The 20,166-nt window shown below is 54.1% G+C and overlaps 1 protein-coding gene across 1 annotated transcript; it reads left to right on the top strand.

The window, feature by feature from the left end:
• The first annotated feature begins 2,149 nt into the window (after positions 1-2,149).
• On the top strand, positions 2,150-17,192 carry LOC144948274 (NADH-quinone oxidoreductase subunit B-like). Its single transcript, XM_078877705.1, has 7 exons — positions 2,150-2,210; positions 3,589-3,637; positions 7,150-7,270; positions 9,306-9,485; positions 10,496-10,542; positions 12,549-12,637; positions 15,869-17,192. The coding sequence occupies exons 1-7, from the start codon at positions 2,198-2,200 to the stop codon at positions 15,964-15,966; spliced, it is 597 nt and encodes a 198-aa protein (XP_078733831.1). The 5' UTR covers positions 2,150-2,197; the 3' UTR covers positions 15,967-17,192.
• Positions 17,193-20,166: the final 2,974 nt, after the last annotated feature.

Genomic DNA, 20,166 nt, shown 5'->3' with positions numbered 1-20,166 from the left:
TACGTGCGCGCTCGACAAGGGTGTTAAAGGGAAGACGTGGGCAGCTCATGTCTGGCTGCCACCACGCCGTGCGAGACAAGTACCGCTGGATTTTCTCGGCAGCCAGTTCCTCAATAACCTCAGTTGCGTACCCCGGGCGTGCGATCTTTGTTAACTCGCGCACATCCTCGGCGTAATCACGGAGATCTTCGCCAGGTTGGCGACGGCGCGCCTCTAAGGCTGATTTTGCTTCCTCCTCGTCACGCGTGCCAAAACGCTGATCGAGTCGGCGCATCAGCTCCTCTAGCTGTGTCTGTGCGCTCGCGGGTAACGCTTCTACAAAATCGGCTGCCCGCCCATCAAGATTCATATTAAGTTGACGTACTGCCTGCGCGTCCGTCCATCCATTAATTTCCTTGGCCCCTAAGAGATTGCGGGCGAATGCCTTCCACGAAGGGGCCCCCCGGCCGGTAAATATTAGTCTTATTTTAGCGTGAGGTAACGCGGGGGTCCGTACCGCTTCTGACACCAATTTGTGGGGGCCGTTGGCCCCCGAGATCCTTCCCTCCATCATCCCCTATTCCGTTTGTATCCCCACCTCCCTTATACCCGCTAGGGTTTCGCCGGCCTTCGAACGCGACGCCCTTACCCATACGGCTTCACGCAGCGCTCACACGCGTCTGTAGTCCCTGGTGACCTTGCGGCGCTCAGATGGTCCTGCAGACAATCTAGCGGCTCGCCCGATGACTCCTTCGTCGCCGACTCCGTGTCCAAACTCCAGAAGAAAAGACCTCCCTACTGCCCCTGCGTTTTCTTTTAAGCTATCCACATCAAAGGCTAGGCGCCCCCGTCCCGACCGCCTTGGTCTCTCGACCAATCCTGAGCCTAGGATTTCCCGCTCTTTTGCGATCCCGCCGGCCTTTGACCTTTCGACCAATCAGTCGTCCCGGGTTCTGATCCCAGCTATCTGCCCTGCTGACCCGGGTTTGTGTTTGTATGCGTTTCTAACTGCGGGGCTCTCTGAGCTCGCCGTGGTCGTGCGATCTCAAATCCGTCCACGGCGCCGCAGTGTTACTTGGCCTGGGAAGGGTCCTGTCCAATTCCCTGGCCCTGAGAAACCGTGGGGTAACCCCCCTAGGGGGCCCTCGGGTGAAAACTCAGGGTAGGTGACCCGACCACGAGGCCCTACGTGGGTGCGGGTGCGTGTTTATGTGGGGGTGGTGATGGGGGGCAGTGCGGCGGTGGAAGCCGGGCGGCTCCCTGGCTCGGCAGAGCGGCCCCGTCGCTGTGGCACCACAATGTCACTACAGGTGTATGAATGTTAATGTGGAGAGAAATGTCATTAAGTTCGATTGTTACCTTGAGGGCTGTCTCTCTCTTCCCCCCCCCCCCCCCGTGTCTCTCTCTTCCCCCGTGTCTCTTTCTCCCCGTGTCTCTCTCCCCGTATCTGTCTCACCGTCCCTCTCTCTCTCCCAGTGTCTTTCTCCCCGTGTCTGTCTCCCCGTGTCTCTGTGTCTCTCTACCCGTGTCTCTGTGTCTCTCTACCCGTGTTTCTTTGTGTTCAGGGGCCTGCTTAAGGCGCGGCTCCGGCTGGAGTACGCGTACCACACACATGTCGGTGATGTGCACGTCTTCTTCGAACGCTGGGGAGCCGGACAAGCCCCTCTCTGTACCAGCGTGGATGGCACCCTCGTGGTGTTCACCTTCTGAAGCGCTCGCTCGTCACCGTGGCGTGCGCCATGACCACCACCACCACGTGACTTTTCTTTCGTGTTGTGTGCGGTGCATTAAGCGCCACAGCGCGTGGATTTGTAGCGTTTGTTTATTTGTTTGCTGGTGACTTTGCGTATTTCATATTGGAATCGCCTCCAGTGCTGTTGCTGCTGGTGGCAATACAAGTTTTTTTAAAAGTCAAAAGTCTCCCCGTGTCTCTCTCTCCCCGTGTCTCTCCCCGTGTCTCTCTCCCCGTGTCTCTGTCTCTCTCCCCGTGTCTCTGTCTCTCTCCCCGTGTCTCTGTCTCTCTCCCCGTGTCTCTGTCTCTCTCCCCGTGTCTCTGTCTCTCTCCCCGTGTCTCTGTCTCTCTCCCCGTGTCTCCCTCACCGCCCGGAGCCAATCACCATCAGGCAGAACTAAACCTCCCCGGAACCTAAAAAAAACGCACGGGGCGTTCAGCTGCGCCGCGTTTCCTGCGGACTCGGACCCTTGACTCTGGGACAAGATGGCGGCTCCCTGTGAGTAGTGACCCCGGCGACTTTAACTCGGGGAACGACTCAGAGAGAGACTCAAAGAACGACTCAGGGAACGACTCGGAGAGAGACTCAAAGAACGACTCAGGGAACGACTCGGAGAGAGACTCAAAGAACGACTCAGGGAACGACTCGGAGAGAGACTCAAAGAACGACTCAGGGAACGACTCAGAGAGAGCCTCAGGGAACGACTCAGAGAGAGCCTCAGATAGAGACTCGGGGAACGACTCGGGGAACGACTCGGGGAACGACTCGGGGAACGACTCGGGGAACGACTCGGGGAACGACTCGGGGAACGACTCGGGGAACGACTCGGGGAACGACTCGGGGAACGACTCGGGGAACGACTCGGGGAACGACTCGGGGAACGACTCGGGGAACGACTCGGGGAACGACTCGGGGAACGACTCGGGGAACGACTCGGGGAACGACTCGGGGAACGACTCGGGGAACGACTCGGGGAACGACTCATTCAGAGGACGACTCGGAGAACGATTCAGAGAGAGAGAGACTCAGGGGACGACTCGGAGAGAGACTTAGGGGACGACTCGGGGAACGACACGGAGAACGACTCGGAGAACGACTCGGAGGACAACACGACCACACCACAGAGAACTCAGAACCACATGGCCACTACAGTTACGCAATGACGCAGTCAGTCACAGTCACACAACACCAGTCGCATTAGCACAGAAAGTCACACGGAGACCACAATCACACAGACACCACAGACACAGACAAAGATCCCCCGTCTAGCCTTAACAGACTGTAGAGGCAAGTGCTGTTAGCGAGCACCTATGAAGGCCGGAACGGTACACGAGGGGGTGGGTGGCCAGCACCACGCCCAGCCGCCTTTGTCTCCCCAGTGGCGATGTTTACACACCGCACCAGGTACTCATTTGAGGCTGAGCCGACCTAGGGGAGGCCCGGAATTGGTTCAGATAATCGTCACTGGGTGTTTGCTGTGAGCGGGAATCGAACCCGGGTCGCCAGGTTCGTAGCGCAGCGCGCTAACCGCTACACTACCGCTCCACGGAGACCACAGTCACACACAATCACACACAGTCACACACAGTCACACCGTCACACCCTAGCCACATCGTTAGCTCGGATGCAGATTCCACGGCTTCGACTGCGTTCCGCATCCCAGTTGCCTTTATCGCCTCCCTCAGTTCTGCCACTTACACGGCCCTGTAAAGCCACTGTGACGTCACCTAATCTCCCCCGCTCCCTGTCTCTCTCTTCTCTCCCTGCCTCTCCTCTCCCCATCCTCGTCTCCCCGTGTCCCCTGTCCCTCCCTGTCTCCCCATATCCCCGTGTCTCTGTCTCCATGTGTTCCCGTGCGTTTGTGTCTCCCCTCCAGTTCTCCGCGCTGTCCGTGCTGCTGCTGCTGCCACCCCTTCGTCTCTGTGGTGAGAGGCGCTTTCGGGCCACTCGGCGGTGAACGTCGGAGCCGGGGGGGGTCTGGCTGGGGGGGCAAGGGGGTGGGTGTGTATGTTGATGTGTATACGTGTGTACGTGTGTACGTGTGTCCGGAAAAAACAACCTCCTGCCTCCTCGGTGGTGCCGGACGTTAACGATGTGGTGAATGCGTGTAATGCCATGGAGGGAAGGCCAATTCTATTCAGCTTTTCCCCTCTTGCAGCCACCACAGCCACCATTGGGGGCTCTGGATGGATGCGAGGGGGTGGTAACCCCTCCACCTTCAATACAAGTACCACTAAAACACGTGCTAAAAATCCAACTAAGCTTGTGCCGGAGGCCTTGGGGGCGGGGGGGGGGGGGACAGGCGTCTATGACGTCTCTTGGCCAAAACCCATTTGGCAGAACCAGGAATCTGAATCCTTACCCTCGGGGTTCCTCCAGAAATAGCAAAAAGTCACTGCGAGTGGCCACGTGGAATGTTCAAACGCTGGCTGTGGATGAGAGGCTGCCACTCCTCTGTCGGGAGCTGGACCAGTACTACCTGGATCTTTGCATTATTCAGGAGGTCTGGTGGACTGGCTCTGGTTCCAGTCACCATGAGAGGTGGATAGTACTCTACTCGGGGCAGAAGACTTCCAAACAACAGGGAGTGGCTCTTTCTGAACAAAAGAATGAAGGGAGTGTGGGAGCGTGACTTTGAGGTGTAGGAAGCTGTACGCCCCAGGCTACTGTGGGCTCACCTTCCCTTCAACCAGATGCGAGGTGAGGTGGTGGTTACTTATACCCTCACCAAAGATGAACTTCACTTGAGGGATGCAGGCAAGGTCGATGATTCAGATGCCTTCTATGACCTGTCAGGTGCTAGCTAAAGTGGCTCCTCGGGATAGAGTCATCTTGTTGGGTGACTTTAATGCCGGAATGGGTCATGATTCTGGCACCTGGGCTGGAGTGATTGGAAGGAATGGGCCAGATCAGCTCAATAACAATGGTAGGAGGCTGCTAAACTTCTGTTCACACCATGGACTTGTAATTACCAACACGCTGTTCTGGCATCGCCACATCCACACGACATCATGGATGCATGCCGGGTCCAAGCAAGAACATCTGGTGGACTATATAGTGATGGAACACCAGGACCTACCGTGGAGCTGATCTGCCCACTGACCATCGGCTTGTCATCTGTAAGATGGCTGCCATTCTTCCACTCCGGTGGTGATTGTACATCCAGGACCCCATTCAAACCCACAGCGGCCTGGTCTCAGCTAGCTGAAGAAGCTCTCTCTGGTGTGGACCAATCAGTTTCAAAGACAATGCATATATTATCAGAGTATGTTATTAGTTTGCATTCTGACCACAAGTATTGTGGTTAATGCACACATGATTCCCTGTGAAATGTTTCAGTTCGGTGTTTTAACATCGTAACACCTGTTTTGTTGCCAGAAAAAAGGGGAAAACCTCTTCTCATGTTTTGGTACACTGGCAAAGGAGGTCCCATGATGATTGCAAGAAGTCGTCACCCCCTGTGAGTGATTGGCTGAATTGCGATCGGGTGAGGAAGTACAAAAGGCGACCCAGAGCCTGAGACCAGGAAAGGTGCCAAGCAGAGATGATCTCCCAAGTGAAATGCCGATGGAGGGTGGTGTTTGTGCGCCGACTGCCCCATATGACAAAACAATAACAGTCTGGACCACTGGATGGGTTCCGCAGGGTTGGAATGATGCCCTGGTGGTCCCCATCTTTAAAAAGGGGGACCACACAGACTAACAGCTACAGGGGCATCTCCCTCCTCAGTGTGCCGGGAAAGGTCCTGGCAAGGATTATTCAACATTACCTTGCAAGGCACGCTGAGGAGAGGCTTGCGGGACCCCAATGTGGTTTGAAGCCAGGGCAGTCCTGCACAGATGCTATATTTTTTGTCCGTCTGGTACAACAGATGTGTAGGGAATTCCAACAGGACCTACATCTCTGCTTTATTGACATGGTCAAGGCCTATCATACCATACCTAGGCGTGGACTCTGGGTTGTTTTTCTTGCTTTCGGAGTCTCCTACTCTCTGCTCACAATCAGTAAGAACCCTCATGATGGTGGGCAGACGTTCGTAAAATTATGTGGCGATTCCCTGTTCACATTGGTGTGCGAGAAGGAATATTTAAACTTTTTTTCTGCCACGGAGTTCATGAAGCCTTCTATGGCCGTACCGGAGGAATCTCCATCGAGTACAGATACAACGGGAGGCTGATCGATGCCTGGGTGCAGTCAAGGGATAGCTCCGTGTTGGTCAACTATGTTATGTATGCTGATGATCTGGTGAATACTGCTCACTTCGAGAAGGAATTGCAGGCGCTGTTACTAAACCTGGAGCATGCCATTAAGAGGTGGGGCCTTACTATCAGACCTACCAAAACTAAGCACCTGCCTGAGTATGTTGTGCCATCAATCACTCCACCCCCTCAGCTCCCCATTGGTGATGGAGCAGTTGTGGAGAGATTGGAGCATTTTCCATACCTGGGCGGCATGCTTATGACCAACTCCGGTTTGACAGCAAAGGTCTCACTCTGAATCAGTTGGACGGAATTATCTTTTCATCGGCTGCGCAATGCTGTCTTGAAGCTCCCTGGTCTGTCGCTCCACACAAATCTTTGGGTTTTCTCGGCCACAGTCATGCCCTCCCTTCTATACGCTTGCAAAAGGTGGACTCAACCTAGTGGAACATCTTCGTTAGTTAGAAACATTTGGGCTTTCATGCCTACAATCCATCCTGGGTTTAACCAGGCTGTATTGTGTGAGGAGCTCACAATTAAAAAAAAAAAATGGACAAAGTCCCATCGGTCAGCTCCTCCGACAGGCAAGGCTGCGTTGGCTGGGTCATGTAGCACACATGCCCAGCCACCGCATGCCTAAACAGCTTTTGTTCTGCCAGATAGAGGGAGCTAAATGGGCGCGGCACAGGCTAGAGAGCAGATGGAGTGATGTGGCACAAGAGGATGTGTAGCTGAGTGGACTTGCCAATGACTGGTACCAGTGGTGTCAAAATTGGCCTCTGTGGAGGAGGCTCGTGAAGGATGCTACTGGGCAGTTGGAGGCAGTCGCCCTCCAGCAACAACGCAGGGCAGCAGAGCGACACAACAACGAGCGGAGTGCCGGGCGGATAAAACACAGCAAGTTGGCACTGTCAGGGGCACAGGTGGTGCATCAGCCAGTCATCTCAGTCAATCAACCCATGGCAACTGCAGGGTCTGTCCCTTGACCTCCTGCCAACGGGCGTTCGACATTTCACATGGCCTTAACGTGCACTTAACCTGGCACAAGTTCCGTAGTGATGTCACTGCCACCTAAGCTCGAATGGTGGTTGTTGTGTGTGTGTGTGTCCGTGCATGCGTGTACGCTGACGCATACGTGCTTGTACACGCCGGCCTTCATAGTTGCTACTCGCTAACACCACTTGCCCCAACAGTCTGTTAAGACTATATGGGGGATCTTTATCTTTGTGCGTGTGCAGGCATGCTCCGGGTGTGCGTGGGGCCGGCTCGTTGGCGTCACTGCCTCCGGCCACCGTCCCCTCGAGCCGCGGGGAGTTTGTGGTGACTAAGCTGGACGACCTCGTCAACTGGGCCCGCAGGGTGTGCCACTCACCCACTCACCTACTCACTACTACACTACACACTAAACTACTACACTAATACACTTCACACTAAACTATACACTACACTATGCACCACTACACTACTATACACTACTACACTATACACTACATTACTACACTATACACTACACTGCACTACTACACACTACACAACTATACACTACTGTACTACACTATACACTACATTACTATACACGACACAATACACTACTCGACACTACTCCACTCACTACTACACTCACTACTACACTATACACTACACGAGTATACAGTACTATACACTAAAAAACTACACTACTACACTATACACTACACTACTATACACTACACTATACACTACTCTACTCACTACTACACTATACACTACACAAGTATACACTACTATACACTACACTACTATACACTACACTATACACTACTCTACTCACTACTACACTATACACTACTATACTATACACTACTATACTATACACTACTACACTATACACCACAAGTATACACTCCTATACACTACACTACTATACACTACACTATACAGTACACTAATACACTTTACACTACACTATACACTACTACACTACATTACTACACTATACACTACATTACTACACTATACACTACACTATACACTACTACACACTACTATACACTACACTACACACTACGATACACTACACTATACACTACACTATACACTACTATACTATACACTACACTATACACTATACTATACACTACACTAATACACTTTACACTACACTATACACTACTACACTACATTACTACACTATACACTACATTACTAAACTATACACTACACTATACACTACTACACTACTATACACTACACTATACGCTACTATACTTTACACTACACTATACACTACTACACTATACACTACACTAATACACTTTACAGCCCCTCGGGTTACGGAAGGGTTGGGTTCCCGAGAACAAACCATTTGGGAAATTGAACAATTTCCCCCATAAAATCGAGATAGAATCTCATAGCCGGACATAATCATTTCCTCCCCTACTACTCGATTACTGTGTCTGTTTTCTACCGGTGCCGTATTGCGCTGTCGCTCATTTTCTATCGCTGCCCCATATCGTGTCGCTGTATCTACGCTCTGCACCTCCTACGATTCTTTCGTTTCAATCTACCCTGACACTACCCCCGTAACGAAACTAACGGAACATATATTCTTCGTCCACTTGTTTATGAATACCACAAAGCATTCTAATATTAATATGTTAACAGGAAGCGGTCACTTACAAAATGTTCGTTTACCGTACAACTAGCCTTGTCGGAGACTTCTCCAATCGCCGTTGGCTCAGCCCGGATTTGCTGAACATTTCTGTGAGGTCCTGGGGGAGGGGAAATCCCTCACCCTGGAAAACATCGTGTGGCAAAGGGGGTGACCCTGCTGAGGCTGCCGTGCCTCAAATATTGGAAGAAGTAGTCACCCCCTGTGAGTGGCTGGCTGAAGTGCCATCTGGTGAGGAAGTACACAATTGTGAAATGAGCTTAAAATTAGAAAGACGAGCGACGGAAATGTGGGAAGCAAACAATGACGTAACGCTACAAAAGGAACAGAATGATGTATCGCTAAGAACATTTCCCTGAATCGCCGTGAAGCTCGGCCTCGGTGAAGGCGGCGTTCTGGTGGAGCGAGAAGACGTACGGCTGCCCGTCTGGTTACGAACCTGGCAGCCCGAGTTCAATTCCTGCTCACGGCCAACACCGGCGGCGATTATCGACTCAGCCTCAAATCAGTACCTGATGCGATGTGTAAACATTGCCACTAGGAAGAGAAACGCGGCTGGGCGTGGTGTTGGCCACCCACCCCCCTCTTGTGCCGTACCGGCCTTCATAGCTGCTTGCTAACAGCACTTGCCCCTACAGTCTTATTAAGGCTATATGGGGGATCTTTGTCTTTTTCTATCTGAATACCTGTGTATGTGTGTGTACGTTTGTGTATATGTTTGTACGTGTGTGTACTTTCTTACAGAGCTCACTATGGCCCATGACGTTTGGCCTGGCGTGCTGTGCGGTGGAGATGATGCACATGGCCGCCCCGCGCTACGACATGGACCGCTTTGGCGTCGTGTTCCGGGCGTCCCCGCGCCAGGCGGATGTCATGATCGTAGCCGGGACACTCACCAACAAAATGGCGCCTGCCCTGCGCAAGGTACGCACGAGTGGGGGGGACGATGTGACGGGGAAAAGCACGGGGAGAGAGGCGGGGAGACGCGGGGAGAAACAGGGAGACACGGGGAGAGACATGAGGAGACGCACGCGGAGACGCGACGGGGAGAGGCATGGGGAGACACGGGGAGAGACACGGGGAGAGACACGGGGAGACGTTACTGGGAGACCCAGGGAGAGGCGGGGAGAGGGGGAGATGCGGCGTGGAGAGGCACGGGAAGACACGGGGAGACATCGGGAGACGCAGGGAGAAACGGGTGGTGGTGATTTTGTGTGATGGTGATTATTGTGGGGAGCGGTAGTGTAGCGGTTGGCGTGCTGCGCTATAAACCGACGACCTGATTTCAATTCCTGCTCACGGTCAACACCACCACCCGAGACAATGATTTGAACCGGTCCTGGGCCTCCTCTAGGTCGACTCAGCCTCAACTGAGTACCTGGTGCGGTGTGTAAACATCGCCACTGGGGAGACAAAGGCAGCCCGGGCCTGGTGTTGGCCACGCATCCCCTCATGTGCCGTGCCGGCCTTTGTCGGTGCTCGCTAACAGCACTTTCCCAAAAAGTCTGTTAAGGCTATACGGGGGATCTTTGTCTCTGACAGTGATTGTGTCTGTTGTGTATCTGTGTGTGTCTGTGTGTGTGTGTATCTGTGCGTGTATCTGTGTGTGTATCTGTGCATGTATCTGTGTGTGTGTGTCTGTGTGTGTATCTGTGTGTGTATCTGTGTGTGTGTCTGTGTGTGTATCTGTGTGTGTGTCTGTGCGTATATCTGTGTGTGTGTGTGTGTCTGTGTGTGTGTGTCTGTGGTGTATCTGTGTGTGTGTGTCTGTGTGTGTGTCTGTGTGTGTGTCTGTGTGTGTGTCTGTGCGTGTATCTGTGGTGTGTCTGTGTGTGTGTCTGTGTGTGTGTGTGTGTATCTGTGTGTGTGTCTGTGTGTGTGTCTGTGTGTGTGTGTTTGTGTGTGTATCTCTGCTTGTATCTGTGTGTCTGCAGGTTTATGATCAGATGCCTGAACCTCGCTGGGTTATCTCCATGGGAAGGTTAGTTTCTGAGTGTGTGTGTGAAAGTCTGTGTGTGTATCTTCGTGTTTTTGTGTGTTCATGGGAACAAGAGTGAGTGAGTAGGTGTGTCTGTGTGGGTGAGTATGTATGGGTGAGTGTATGCGTGGATGTGGGTGAGTGGGTGCCTCAAATATTGGAAGAGGAAGTCACCCCCTGTGAGTGGCTGTCTGAGGTGCCATCTGTTGAGGAAGTACTGAAAGGCATCGGGCAGAGATGATCTCCCAAGCGAAATGCTGAGGGAGGGTGGCGTTTGTGCACTTGCCCTACATGACATCATACCAACAGTCTGGACCGCTGGACGGGTTCCGCAGGACTGGAAGGATGCCCTGGTGGTCTCCATTTTTAAGAAGGGAGACCGCACAGACTGTAACAACTACAGGGGCATCTCACTCATCAGTGTGCGGGAAAGGTCCTGGCAAGGATTATTCAACATCGCCTTGCCAGGCACGCTGAGGAGAGGCTTGCGGAGCCCCAATGTGGTTTCAGGAAAGGGCGGTCCTGCACAAATGCCATATTTTCTGTCCGTTTGCTACAGCAGAGGTGTAGGGAATTCCAACAAGACCTACATCTCTGCTTTATTGACCTGGTCAAGGCCTATGATACCATCAGTAGGCTTGGGCTCTGGGTTGTTCTTCGTGCTTTCAGAGTCCCTGACCCGTTGCTCACGATCATTAAGGACCTTCATGATGGTGAGCGGGCCCGGGTAAAACTACGTGGCCGGAGTCGGAGTCATTCCCTGTTCACCTTGGGGTGCGACAGGGATGTCCTCTGGCTCCAACATTATTTAACATCTATTTCGACCACGTATTTCGAATTTCCATCTGGTACAGATACAATGGGAGGCTGATCGATGCCCGGGTGCGGTCAAGGGATGGCTCCCTATTGGTCAACCACGTTATGTATGCCGATGACCTGGTAATTGCGGCTCACTCAGAGGAGGAGTTGGAGGTGCTGCTGCTGAACCTGGAGCTTGCCACTAAGATGTGGGGCCTTACCGTCAGCCCCATCAAAACTAAGCACCTGCCTGGGTATTTTGTACCATCGGGCACTCCACCCACCCCCACAGCTCCCAATCGGTGATGGGGCAGTTGTGGAGAGAGTGGAGAGTTTCTCATACCTGGGCAGTGTGCTCATGACCAGCTCCGGTTTAACAGCAGAGGTCTCACTCCGAATCAGTCGAGCGTCATTATCTTTTCATCGGTTGCGTAACGCTGTGTGGAAGCTACCTGTTCTATCACTCTGCACGAAGCTTCAGGTCATCTCGGCCACGGTTATTCCCTCCCTTCTCTATGCTTGCGAAACGTAAACACCCCTAATGGAAAATTTTTGCCGGTTAGAAACATTTAGGCTGACCTGCCTACGATCCATCCTGGGTTTAATCAGGCTGGATTGTGTAAGGAGCTCACAAATCCTTAAAAGATCTGGGCACATTACCATCAGTGAGCTCCCGCAGGAAAGGCTGCATTGGTTGGGCCATGGAGCATACATGCCCAGCCACCGCATGCCCAAGCAGCTTCTTTTTGGCTAGATGGAGGGGGCTTAATGGGCACGGCACAGACTGGAGAAGAGATGGAGTGATGCGGTTTGGGAGGATATGAAGCTGAGTGGACTTGCCGAACACTGGTATCAGCGGTGTCAAGATCAGCCTCAGTGGAAGAGGCTCGTGAAGGATGCTATTGGGCAGATGGAGGCAGTCGCCCTCCAACAATAACTGAGGACAGAGGAGCGACGTTCACAACAACGAGCGGTGTGCCAATGGTGCATCGGCCAGTCATCTCAGTCAGCCAACCCGTGGCACCTGGGCCTGTCCCGTAACCCCCTGCCAGCGGCCATTCGACACTTCACGTGGCCTTAACGTGCACATCGCCACTTAGTGGCGAATAGCGGTTGTATATATCTATGTTTGTGTGTGTGTGTGTGTGATTGCTTGCATATATCTGTATGTATATATCCGTGTGTGTATGTGTCTGTGTGTGCTGGTGTAGCTGTGCCAATGGAGGTGGCTACTACCACTACTCTTACTCAGTGGTGCGTGGCTGTGACCGCATCGTCCCCGTTGACATCTACGTGCCCGGTGAGGCTCCTGACACGCACGCACACGCACACAGACGTACGCGCACACACAGATCCCCCGTATAGCCCTAACAGACTGTAGGGGCAAGTGCTGTTAGCGAGCACTTATGAAGGCCGGAACAGTACACGAGGGGGTGGGTTGCCAGCACCACACCCGAACGCCTTTGTCTCCCTAGTGGCAATGTTTACACACCGCAACAGGTACTCATTTGAGGCTGAGTCGATCTAGGGGATGCCCAGGACCGGTTCATATAATCGTCACTGGTGTTGGCCGTGAGCGGGAATCGAACCTGTGTCGTCCGGTTCATAGCGCAGCGCGCTAACCGCTACACTATCGCTTCCCATACACATACACATATGTACAAAGACAAAGATCCCTGGTATAGCCCTAACAGACTGTTGGGGCAAGTGCTGTTAGCGAGCAGCACCTATGAAGGCCGGCACGGCACACGAGGGGGTGGGTGGCCAGCAACCACGCCCGGCCACCTTTGGCTATGTTTACTCACCAACCGGTTCAGATAATCACCACTGGTGTTGGCCGTGAGCAGGAATCGAACATTCACACACATATACATATGTATACACACAACAACAACAACCGCCATTCGCCACTAAGTGATGGTGACATCACCACGGTGCCTGTGCCAGGCTATGTGCACGTTAAGGCCACGGGAAGTGTCGAACGCCCGCTGGCAGGAGGTCACTGGACCGCCCCTGTTGCCATGGTTTGCCTGACTGAGATGACTGGCCGATGCACCACATGTGCCCCATACTGTGCCAACAATGTTCGAACACATGCACGCGCACATGCACGCGCACGCACCCACACACACGCACCATAATTACACACACACGCGCGCACCACAAGCACACACGTACCATAAGCACATACACACACGCGCGCACGCACCTGTGGGGGCCGTTGGCCCCCGGGGTCCCTCCCTCCATCATCCCCTACTTCGTTTGTTACCCCACCTCCCTAATACCCGCTAGGGTTTCGCCGGCCTTCGAGCGCGACGCCCTTACCATACGGCTTCACGCAGCGCTCCCACGCTGCAAGCATACGTGCGCACGGCATCATCAATCAAACGCCATACTCCCCCTCTTTACGCCGCTACATACAGCTCTCGCACGCTGCGAGCGTGCGCCCGTCTACAGCCCTGGGCGGCACTCGCCTCCACGTCGAATACCCACGTTACCAATGCGCACCCGTATCCGACACGTAACGAATGTATGCGCACTCACGCACACAGCTCCCAGCGGCACTCACTCAACACTGACCACTCACGTTAGGATCGCGCACCTGTATCACACACGTCGTGAACGTGCGCGCACACACATACAGCTCCACACGCGATACCCACTCTTGCGCCGCTCTGCGCCGCGCTGGCCGCTCACGTTACGATCGCGCACCTGGGGTACGCCGATTACGCACGCCGAGAGCTTACGCAAGTAACGGGCACACGCAAGCGGGGTACACGCCGACACAACGACTCAAGTTGCCGCCGCCGTGCGCGCGAGACAAACCGTACAACAATGCGCAGCCGATTAAGCGCTCGAGCCGCGGGTCGGGGGTCAGGGGTCCACCACCGCGCCGCACTTCACGCAGGTAACGAGCACGCGCACGATCGAGCGAGAGCACGTAAAACCCCCCTCTTGCGCGGCCGCGCGTTTATACAAATACACTGTGCGCTCCCCGGGCGTTCACACACACACCTCCGTACCCGCACAATCGTACAGAGACCACGGCCTTTACGCATACAACGATCACACACCCGCGAATGCCGTGCACGCTAATACCACGTTCCAAAAACACCCAACAACACGGCTTTGTTACTACGCTCGAGATTTTATTAGCCCTTGCTAACCAACCGAGCCACCCGTGTGTGTGTGCGGGCCAGCAAGGCGCTTCTAACCCACACTCTGGTGGCGTGTAGCCCTATTCTATGCCGCGCTCTCTGCTAAACCGCTTTCCTACTCGTCCTTACCCCGAACTAACCCTCTCCTACGGATCCTACTCTCCGCTCTGAGGTGTTGTAAGGCGCGCAACACAATACCGTCTGTAGTCCCTGGTGACCTTGCCGCGCTCAGATCGTCCTGCAGACCATCTAGCGGCTCGCCCGATGACTCCTTCGTCGCCGACTCCGTGTCCAAACCCCAGAAGAAGAGACTTCCCTACTGCCCCTGCGTTTTCTTTTAAACTATTCGCATCAAAGGCTAGGCGCCCCCGTCCCGACCGCCTTGATCTCTCGACCAATCCTGAGCCTAGGATTTCCCGCTCTTTTGCGATCCCGCCGGCCTTTGACCTTTCGACCAATCAGTCGTCCCGGGTTCTGATCCCAGCTATCTGCCCTGCTGACCCGTGTTTGTGTTGGTATGCGTTTCTAACTGCGGGGCTCTCTGAGCTCGCCGTGGTCGTGCGATCTCAAATCCGCCCACGGCGCCGCAGTGTTACTTGGCCTGGGAAGGGTCCTGTCCAATTTCCTGGCCCTGAGAAACCGTGGGGTAACCCCCCTAGGGGGCCCTCGGGTGAAAACTCAGGGTAGGTGACCCGACCACGAGGCCCTACGTGGGTGCGGGTGCGTGTTTATGTGGGGGTGGTGATGGGGGGCAGTGCGGCGGTGGAAGCCGGGCGGCTCCCTGGCTCGGCAGAGCGGCCCCGTCGCTGTGGCACCACACACCACAAGCGCACACGCACCACAAGCGTAGCTCTTTTTCAGAAGCCTTGAGCTGGCTACCACCAACCATAGCTCGACCAAGTGGGCATGCGTCTGCGGTGTGCGTGGTGTGTGCGCGTGTGTGCGTATGTGCATGTGGTGTATGTGTGTGTGCACAGTGCGTGCATGTGGTGTGTGCGCGTGGTGTGTGCGTGCGTGTGGTGCGTGTGTACGTGTGGTGCATATGAGTGTCTGGATGTGGGGAGCAGTAGTGTAGTAGTGGTTAGAGTGCTCCATTACGAACCCGGCAACCCGAGTTCGATTCCCGCTCACGGCCAACACCGGTGACGATTATATGAACCAGTCCTGGACTCCCCTAGGTCGACTCAGCCTCAAATGAGTACCTGGTTTGGTGTGTTAACTTTACTGCTAGGCGGCCGGGTGTGATGTTGGCCACCCACCACCTCGTGTGCCGTGCCGGCCTTCATAGGTGCTGCTCGCTAACAGCACTTGCCCCAACAGTCTGTTAAGACTACACGGGGGATCTTTGTCTTTGTTGTGCTCGTGGTCTCCAGGCTGCCCTCCCACAGCGGAGGCTCTCCTCTACGGAGTGCTGCAGTTGCAGAAGAAAATCAAGAGGCAGAAAGTGATCCAGATGTGGTATCGGAAGTAGACAGCCACCACCACCGTCACCACCGTCACCACCGTCACCACTATCAAAATCTCCATCGCAACCGCCGCCTCCACCATCGCTGCTACCACCGCCACCACCGCCAGGACCACCACTGCCAGCAGGACCGCCACCACCGCCACCAGGACTGCCAGAATCGGCGCGTCTGCTGCTGCTGCTGTGGTTTTGGCTCGCGATTAGCACGATTGGCTACCATAGAGGTTTAACGTATAGACATGCAACACACAGACATGCAACATACATATAACGTAATACATACAACGTGCATACATGGCGTCCGCGTGTTCCCCGTGGGTCGAGTGTCGGTTTGTCCGTGTGTCTTGAGTGTGTATACGAGTGTGTGTACGTGTGTGCGTCCTTGTGGGGAGCGGTGAGTGCTACGCTGCGCTAAGAACCCGGCCACCCGAGTTCGAATCCCGCTCACGGCCAACACCAGTGATAGAGATTGTCTGAACCTGGTCCTGGGCCTCCCCTAGGTCGACTCAGCCTCAAAATGAGTAGCTGGTGCAGCAGTGGTGTGTGGTAGTAAACATCGTCACCTGGGGGAAAGACAAAGGCAGGCCAGGCGTGGTGCTGGCCACCCACCCCCTAGTGTGCCACAGTGCCGGTAGCCTTCATTGGTGCTGCTGGCTGCTCGCTACTCTCAGCCCTTGCCCCAACAGTCTGTTCGAGGCTGCACGGGTGATATTTGCCTGTGTATGTGTGTATAGGCGCTCGCTATTAGCAACACTTGCCCCAACAGTCTGTTAGAGGCTACACGGGGGATCTTTGTCTTTGCTGTGTGGTGTGGTTTTATCGTGCTGTTTTTGCCTCGGGTGTAAATCTCTCTCCCCTCTCTCCCCTCTCTCCTTCCTCTCTGCGCTCGCGCACAAAATAAACCACAAACAGCCCCGGGGCGAACGTAAGCTCGACGTTGAGTCGTTATCTGGTCGGTGAGCGCTCTGCTACTCCTTTAAAGGTCCCCCACCACAGCAGACACTGCCCAGCGCGAGGGGGCAAGTGACGAGAGAGAGAGGTCATGGTAGAGAGATGAGATTGGTTAGATTGGTCGGCCTTCCACCACTAGACGAGTTGGGTTAATGTAACCCTGGGGAGGTAAAGATACAACAAACCACACAAAGACCTTCACAAGCCCCCGGTGATTGATTATCTTAAAACAATTTACGTCGCGCTTTACGCGAGGCTCTTTGCACACAGCAACGTTTACAGCGTATGAGTGTAATTGGTGATAAACGAGGTGAATGAAATGGATGAGAGGAAGCGATGTGGAACAAATCTGTGATGATGCGTGAATTCGGTGAAATGACAGTAAATGATGACACATGGATTCAATCAGTGGATTAAATCAGTGGGGTTAATGAGCGATCGCCGTGTAATGAGAATATGAGGAGGGAAAAGTCGCGGTGGTGTTGGTTAGGGGTGTAATGTATGAACTTGGCGGGAGACGACCTTACGGGTAGCAGTTGTAATGTATGAACTTGGCGGGAGACGACCTTACGGGTAGCACACTCTTTTATTAACACCAACTTATATTACACGGGTGGCTAACTCCAGCCTTAACCCACAGGGTTACCCCGGCTACACCCACACGGGCTCTTACGCCCCGTAGCCTCTCAGAACACACCCAGCCGGGGTGTCCGTCTCGACTCTGGGTCCCACAGTCTCGGCCCACATGGACGTCAGACCACGGGTCCCACAGTCTCGCCTCCGAGCCACACAGGGCCCCGGTCCTCACACGGACAGCGGGACTATGGGTCTCAGGGCCTGCCTCTTGAACTCCCTCTTCGGTCTTCGACTGGTTAACAACTCCCCGAGTGCTCCCGCGCGTCCCCCTTTATAGTCCTTCATGCGGACGTCGCTGAGAGCACCCACCCCAGTTGACCAATCACTGCGCGCTGCCCACGATCCTCTTTCCCACCTTGTGTCAGCGCGCACAACCACGCACCCCGCGCCGCCCCGTAATCTCTCCCTCTCGGCGCGCGCATCAACACCACGCCTACATCGCGTGCCCAACCACGCACCCCGCGCCGCCCCGTGATCTCTCACTGCGGGCGCGCGTCAGCACCACCACTACAGGGGCCATCCATAAATGACGTCACGCACCTTTGTGACGTCATAGTTGGGGGGGGGCTGATTTTTTGTGACGCCGCGTGACGAAGGGGGGGGTGGCGGGGTCAAAAATCGTCCAAAATCGCGTGACGTCATTTATGGACGGCCCCTTATGTGGGTTGGCGGGGATTAAGGGGGGTCATGGGGCGAGTCGGGGAACAACAAGTGAGTTTGAGTGTGGAGCAGAAACTTAGAGAGCGAAGGTTGACCACTTAATTGTGGGGGGGGGGGGGGGTGTAGGGAAGTCTGTTCCAGTTCAGGGGGTCGGCGAGAAGGGAGAGAGCGTGCCAGCATCGATTGCGCGAGAGAAGGAGGTGGAACAGAGAGACAGCGAATATTGTGAACGCGACGCATAGAACGACACAAGCGTGGCAAGATACGGTGTGGCGACTCCATGAAGGGATTTGTAGACCAGGGTGAGAAAATTTGAACAGGCAAAGGTAGCGGCTTGGTTAGCCAATGTGGTGGCGTGTTGAGGGACGAGGTATGGGAATTATAGGGGATGATTGAATGTGAGCCGAGCTGAGTTTGTCACGGTGGGTAACCAACTTGGGCATCACTCCGCAATGATCTCCGCCATGGTGAACTGTGGTGCAGCCCCACAATGCAGAGCAGTGCAGAGAAACTCACTTCTGTGCTTATGCCAGGTTACAGACAGTAGCGGGGGGAGAGATGTGTGTGGGCCCCCTAACAGGGCCCCACACCTCCTAGAGTGCACAATCCCAACGCAAACGCAGGGCTCTCTCTAAACCCACTCAGGCCTGTAAACCTACGAAATCCCCACGTAACACAGTGGTGAGTTGTTATGCGTCTCACCGTTTCACACACAGCACCAAAACTAACTCCAATCTCCACACACTGTAGATAGCCCGCAGATATCCCCTGAAGAGCCACACCACGTATTCGGTCCACGGGACCGGGAAACCAAGCAATCAGCACCGAGGTTTTAGGCGTCAATCCGAGAGGCCTACAGGTAGGCTGGGGGAGGGGGAAGGTCTGGTTGAACCTTGATGTGTACCATCTTGTCTTACGGTTACTCCGTTATTATCGTCTTAAATTATCTTCTGTAAACACATGCACTCCAAAACAGCAACCGCCATTCGCCACTAAGTGGCGGTGACATCACCACGGACAGAAAATATGGCATCTGTGCAGGAACGCCCTTTTCTGAAACCGCATTGGGGCTCCACAAGCCTCTCCTTAGCGTTCCTGGCAAGGCAATGTTGAATAATCCTTGCCAGGACCTTTCCCAGCACACTTAGGAGTGAGATGCCCCTGTAGTTGTTACAGTCTGTGTGGTCCCCCTTAAAGAGGCGGACCACCAGGGCATCCTTCCAATCCTGCAGAATCCCTCCAGTGGTCCAGACTGTTGTTATGATGTCATGTAGGGCAGTCTGTGCACAAACGCCACCTTCCCTCAGCATTTTGCTTAGGAGATCATCTTTGCCCGGTGCCTTTCTTGGTCTCCCACTCTGGATCACCTTCAGTACTTCCTCAACAAATGGCACCTCACAGGGGGTGACTTCTTCCAATATTTGAGGCACGGCAGCCTCAGCAGGGTCATCTCTACTTTGTCCCACGATGTTTTCCAGGCTGAGGAATTATCCCTCCCCCAGGACCTCACAGAAATGCTCAGCGAATCTGCAAACCTATTCCTGGGGTTGGAGATGGGATCACCCATTCTTTCCGCTAATGATGGTAATCGGTGAGGCACTGCAGGCTACTTTTTTGATGGAGTTGAGCGATTTGTGATCGCAACTCATGACCACCACCCATCCTTGCAGCACCTAATGGCTCTTTGAACCTCTGAGCGAAGGCTGCAGTAAGCCACCTCATTCTCCGACGTGGAATGCTGTAGACGTTGAGAGTCTGTGTGTCGCTTTTTCTCAGCCAGCCAGGGTCTCTGGGGAGGTCTGGACCGTATACCCAAAGCAGCCATTGCAGCTGCATGAGCCACAGTCCTAAATCTCACCCATTTACCCTCGACATCAGGAGTGGGGGACGATGCCAACCCCAGCCGCAAGCGATGATAAAATTCTCGCTTGCAATTTTCATCAGCTTCCTGAGACCATG

The sequence above is a fragment of the Lampetra fluviatilis genome, chromosome 48 (assembly GCF_964198595.1).
Source record: "Lampetra fluviatilis chromosome 48, kcLamFluv1.1, whole genome shotgun sequence".
NCBI lineage: Eukaryota > Metazoa > Chordata > Hyperoartia > Petromyzontiformes > Petromyzontidae > Lampetra > Lampetra fluviatilis.
The sequence above is the reverse complement of the archived record's forward strand: the minus strand, read 5'-3'. Positions and strand labels throughout refer to the sequence as shown.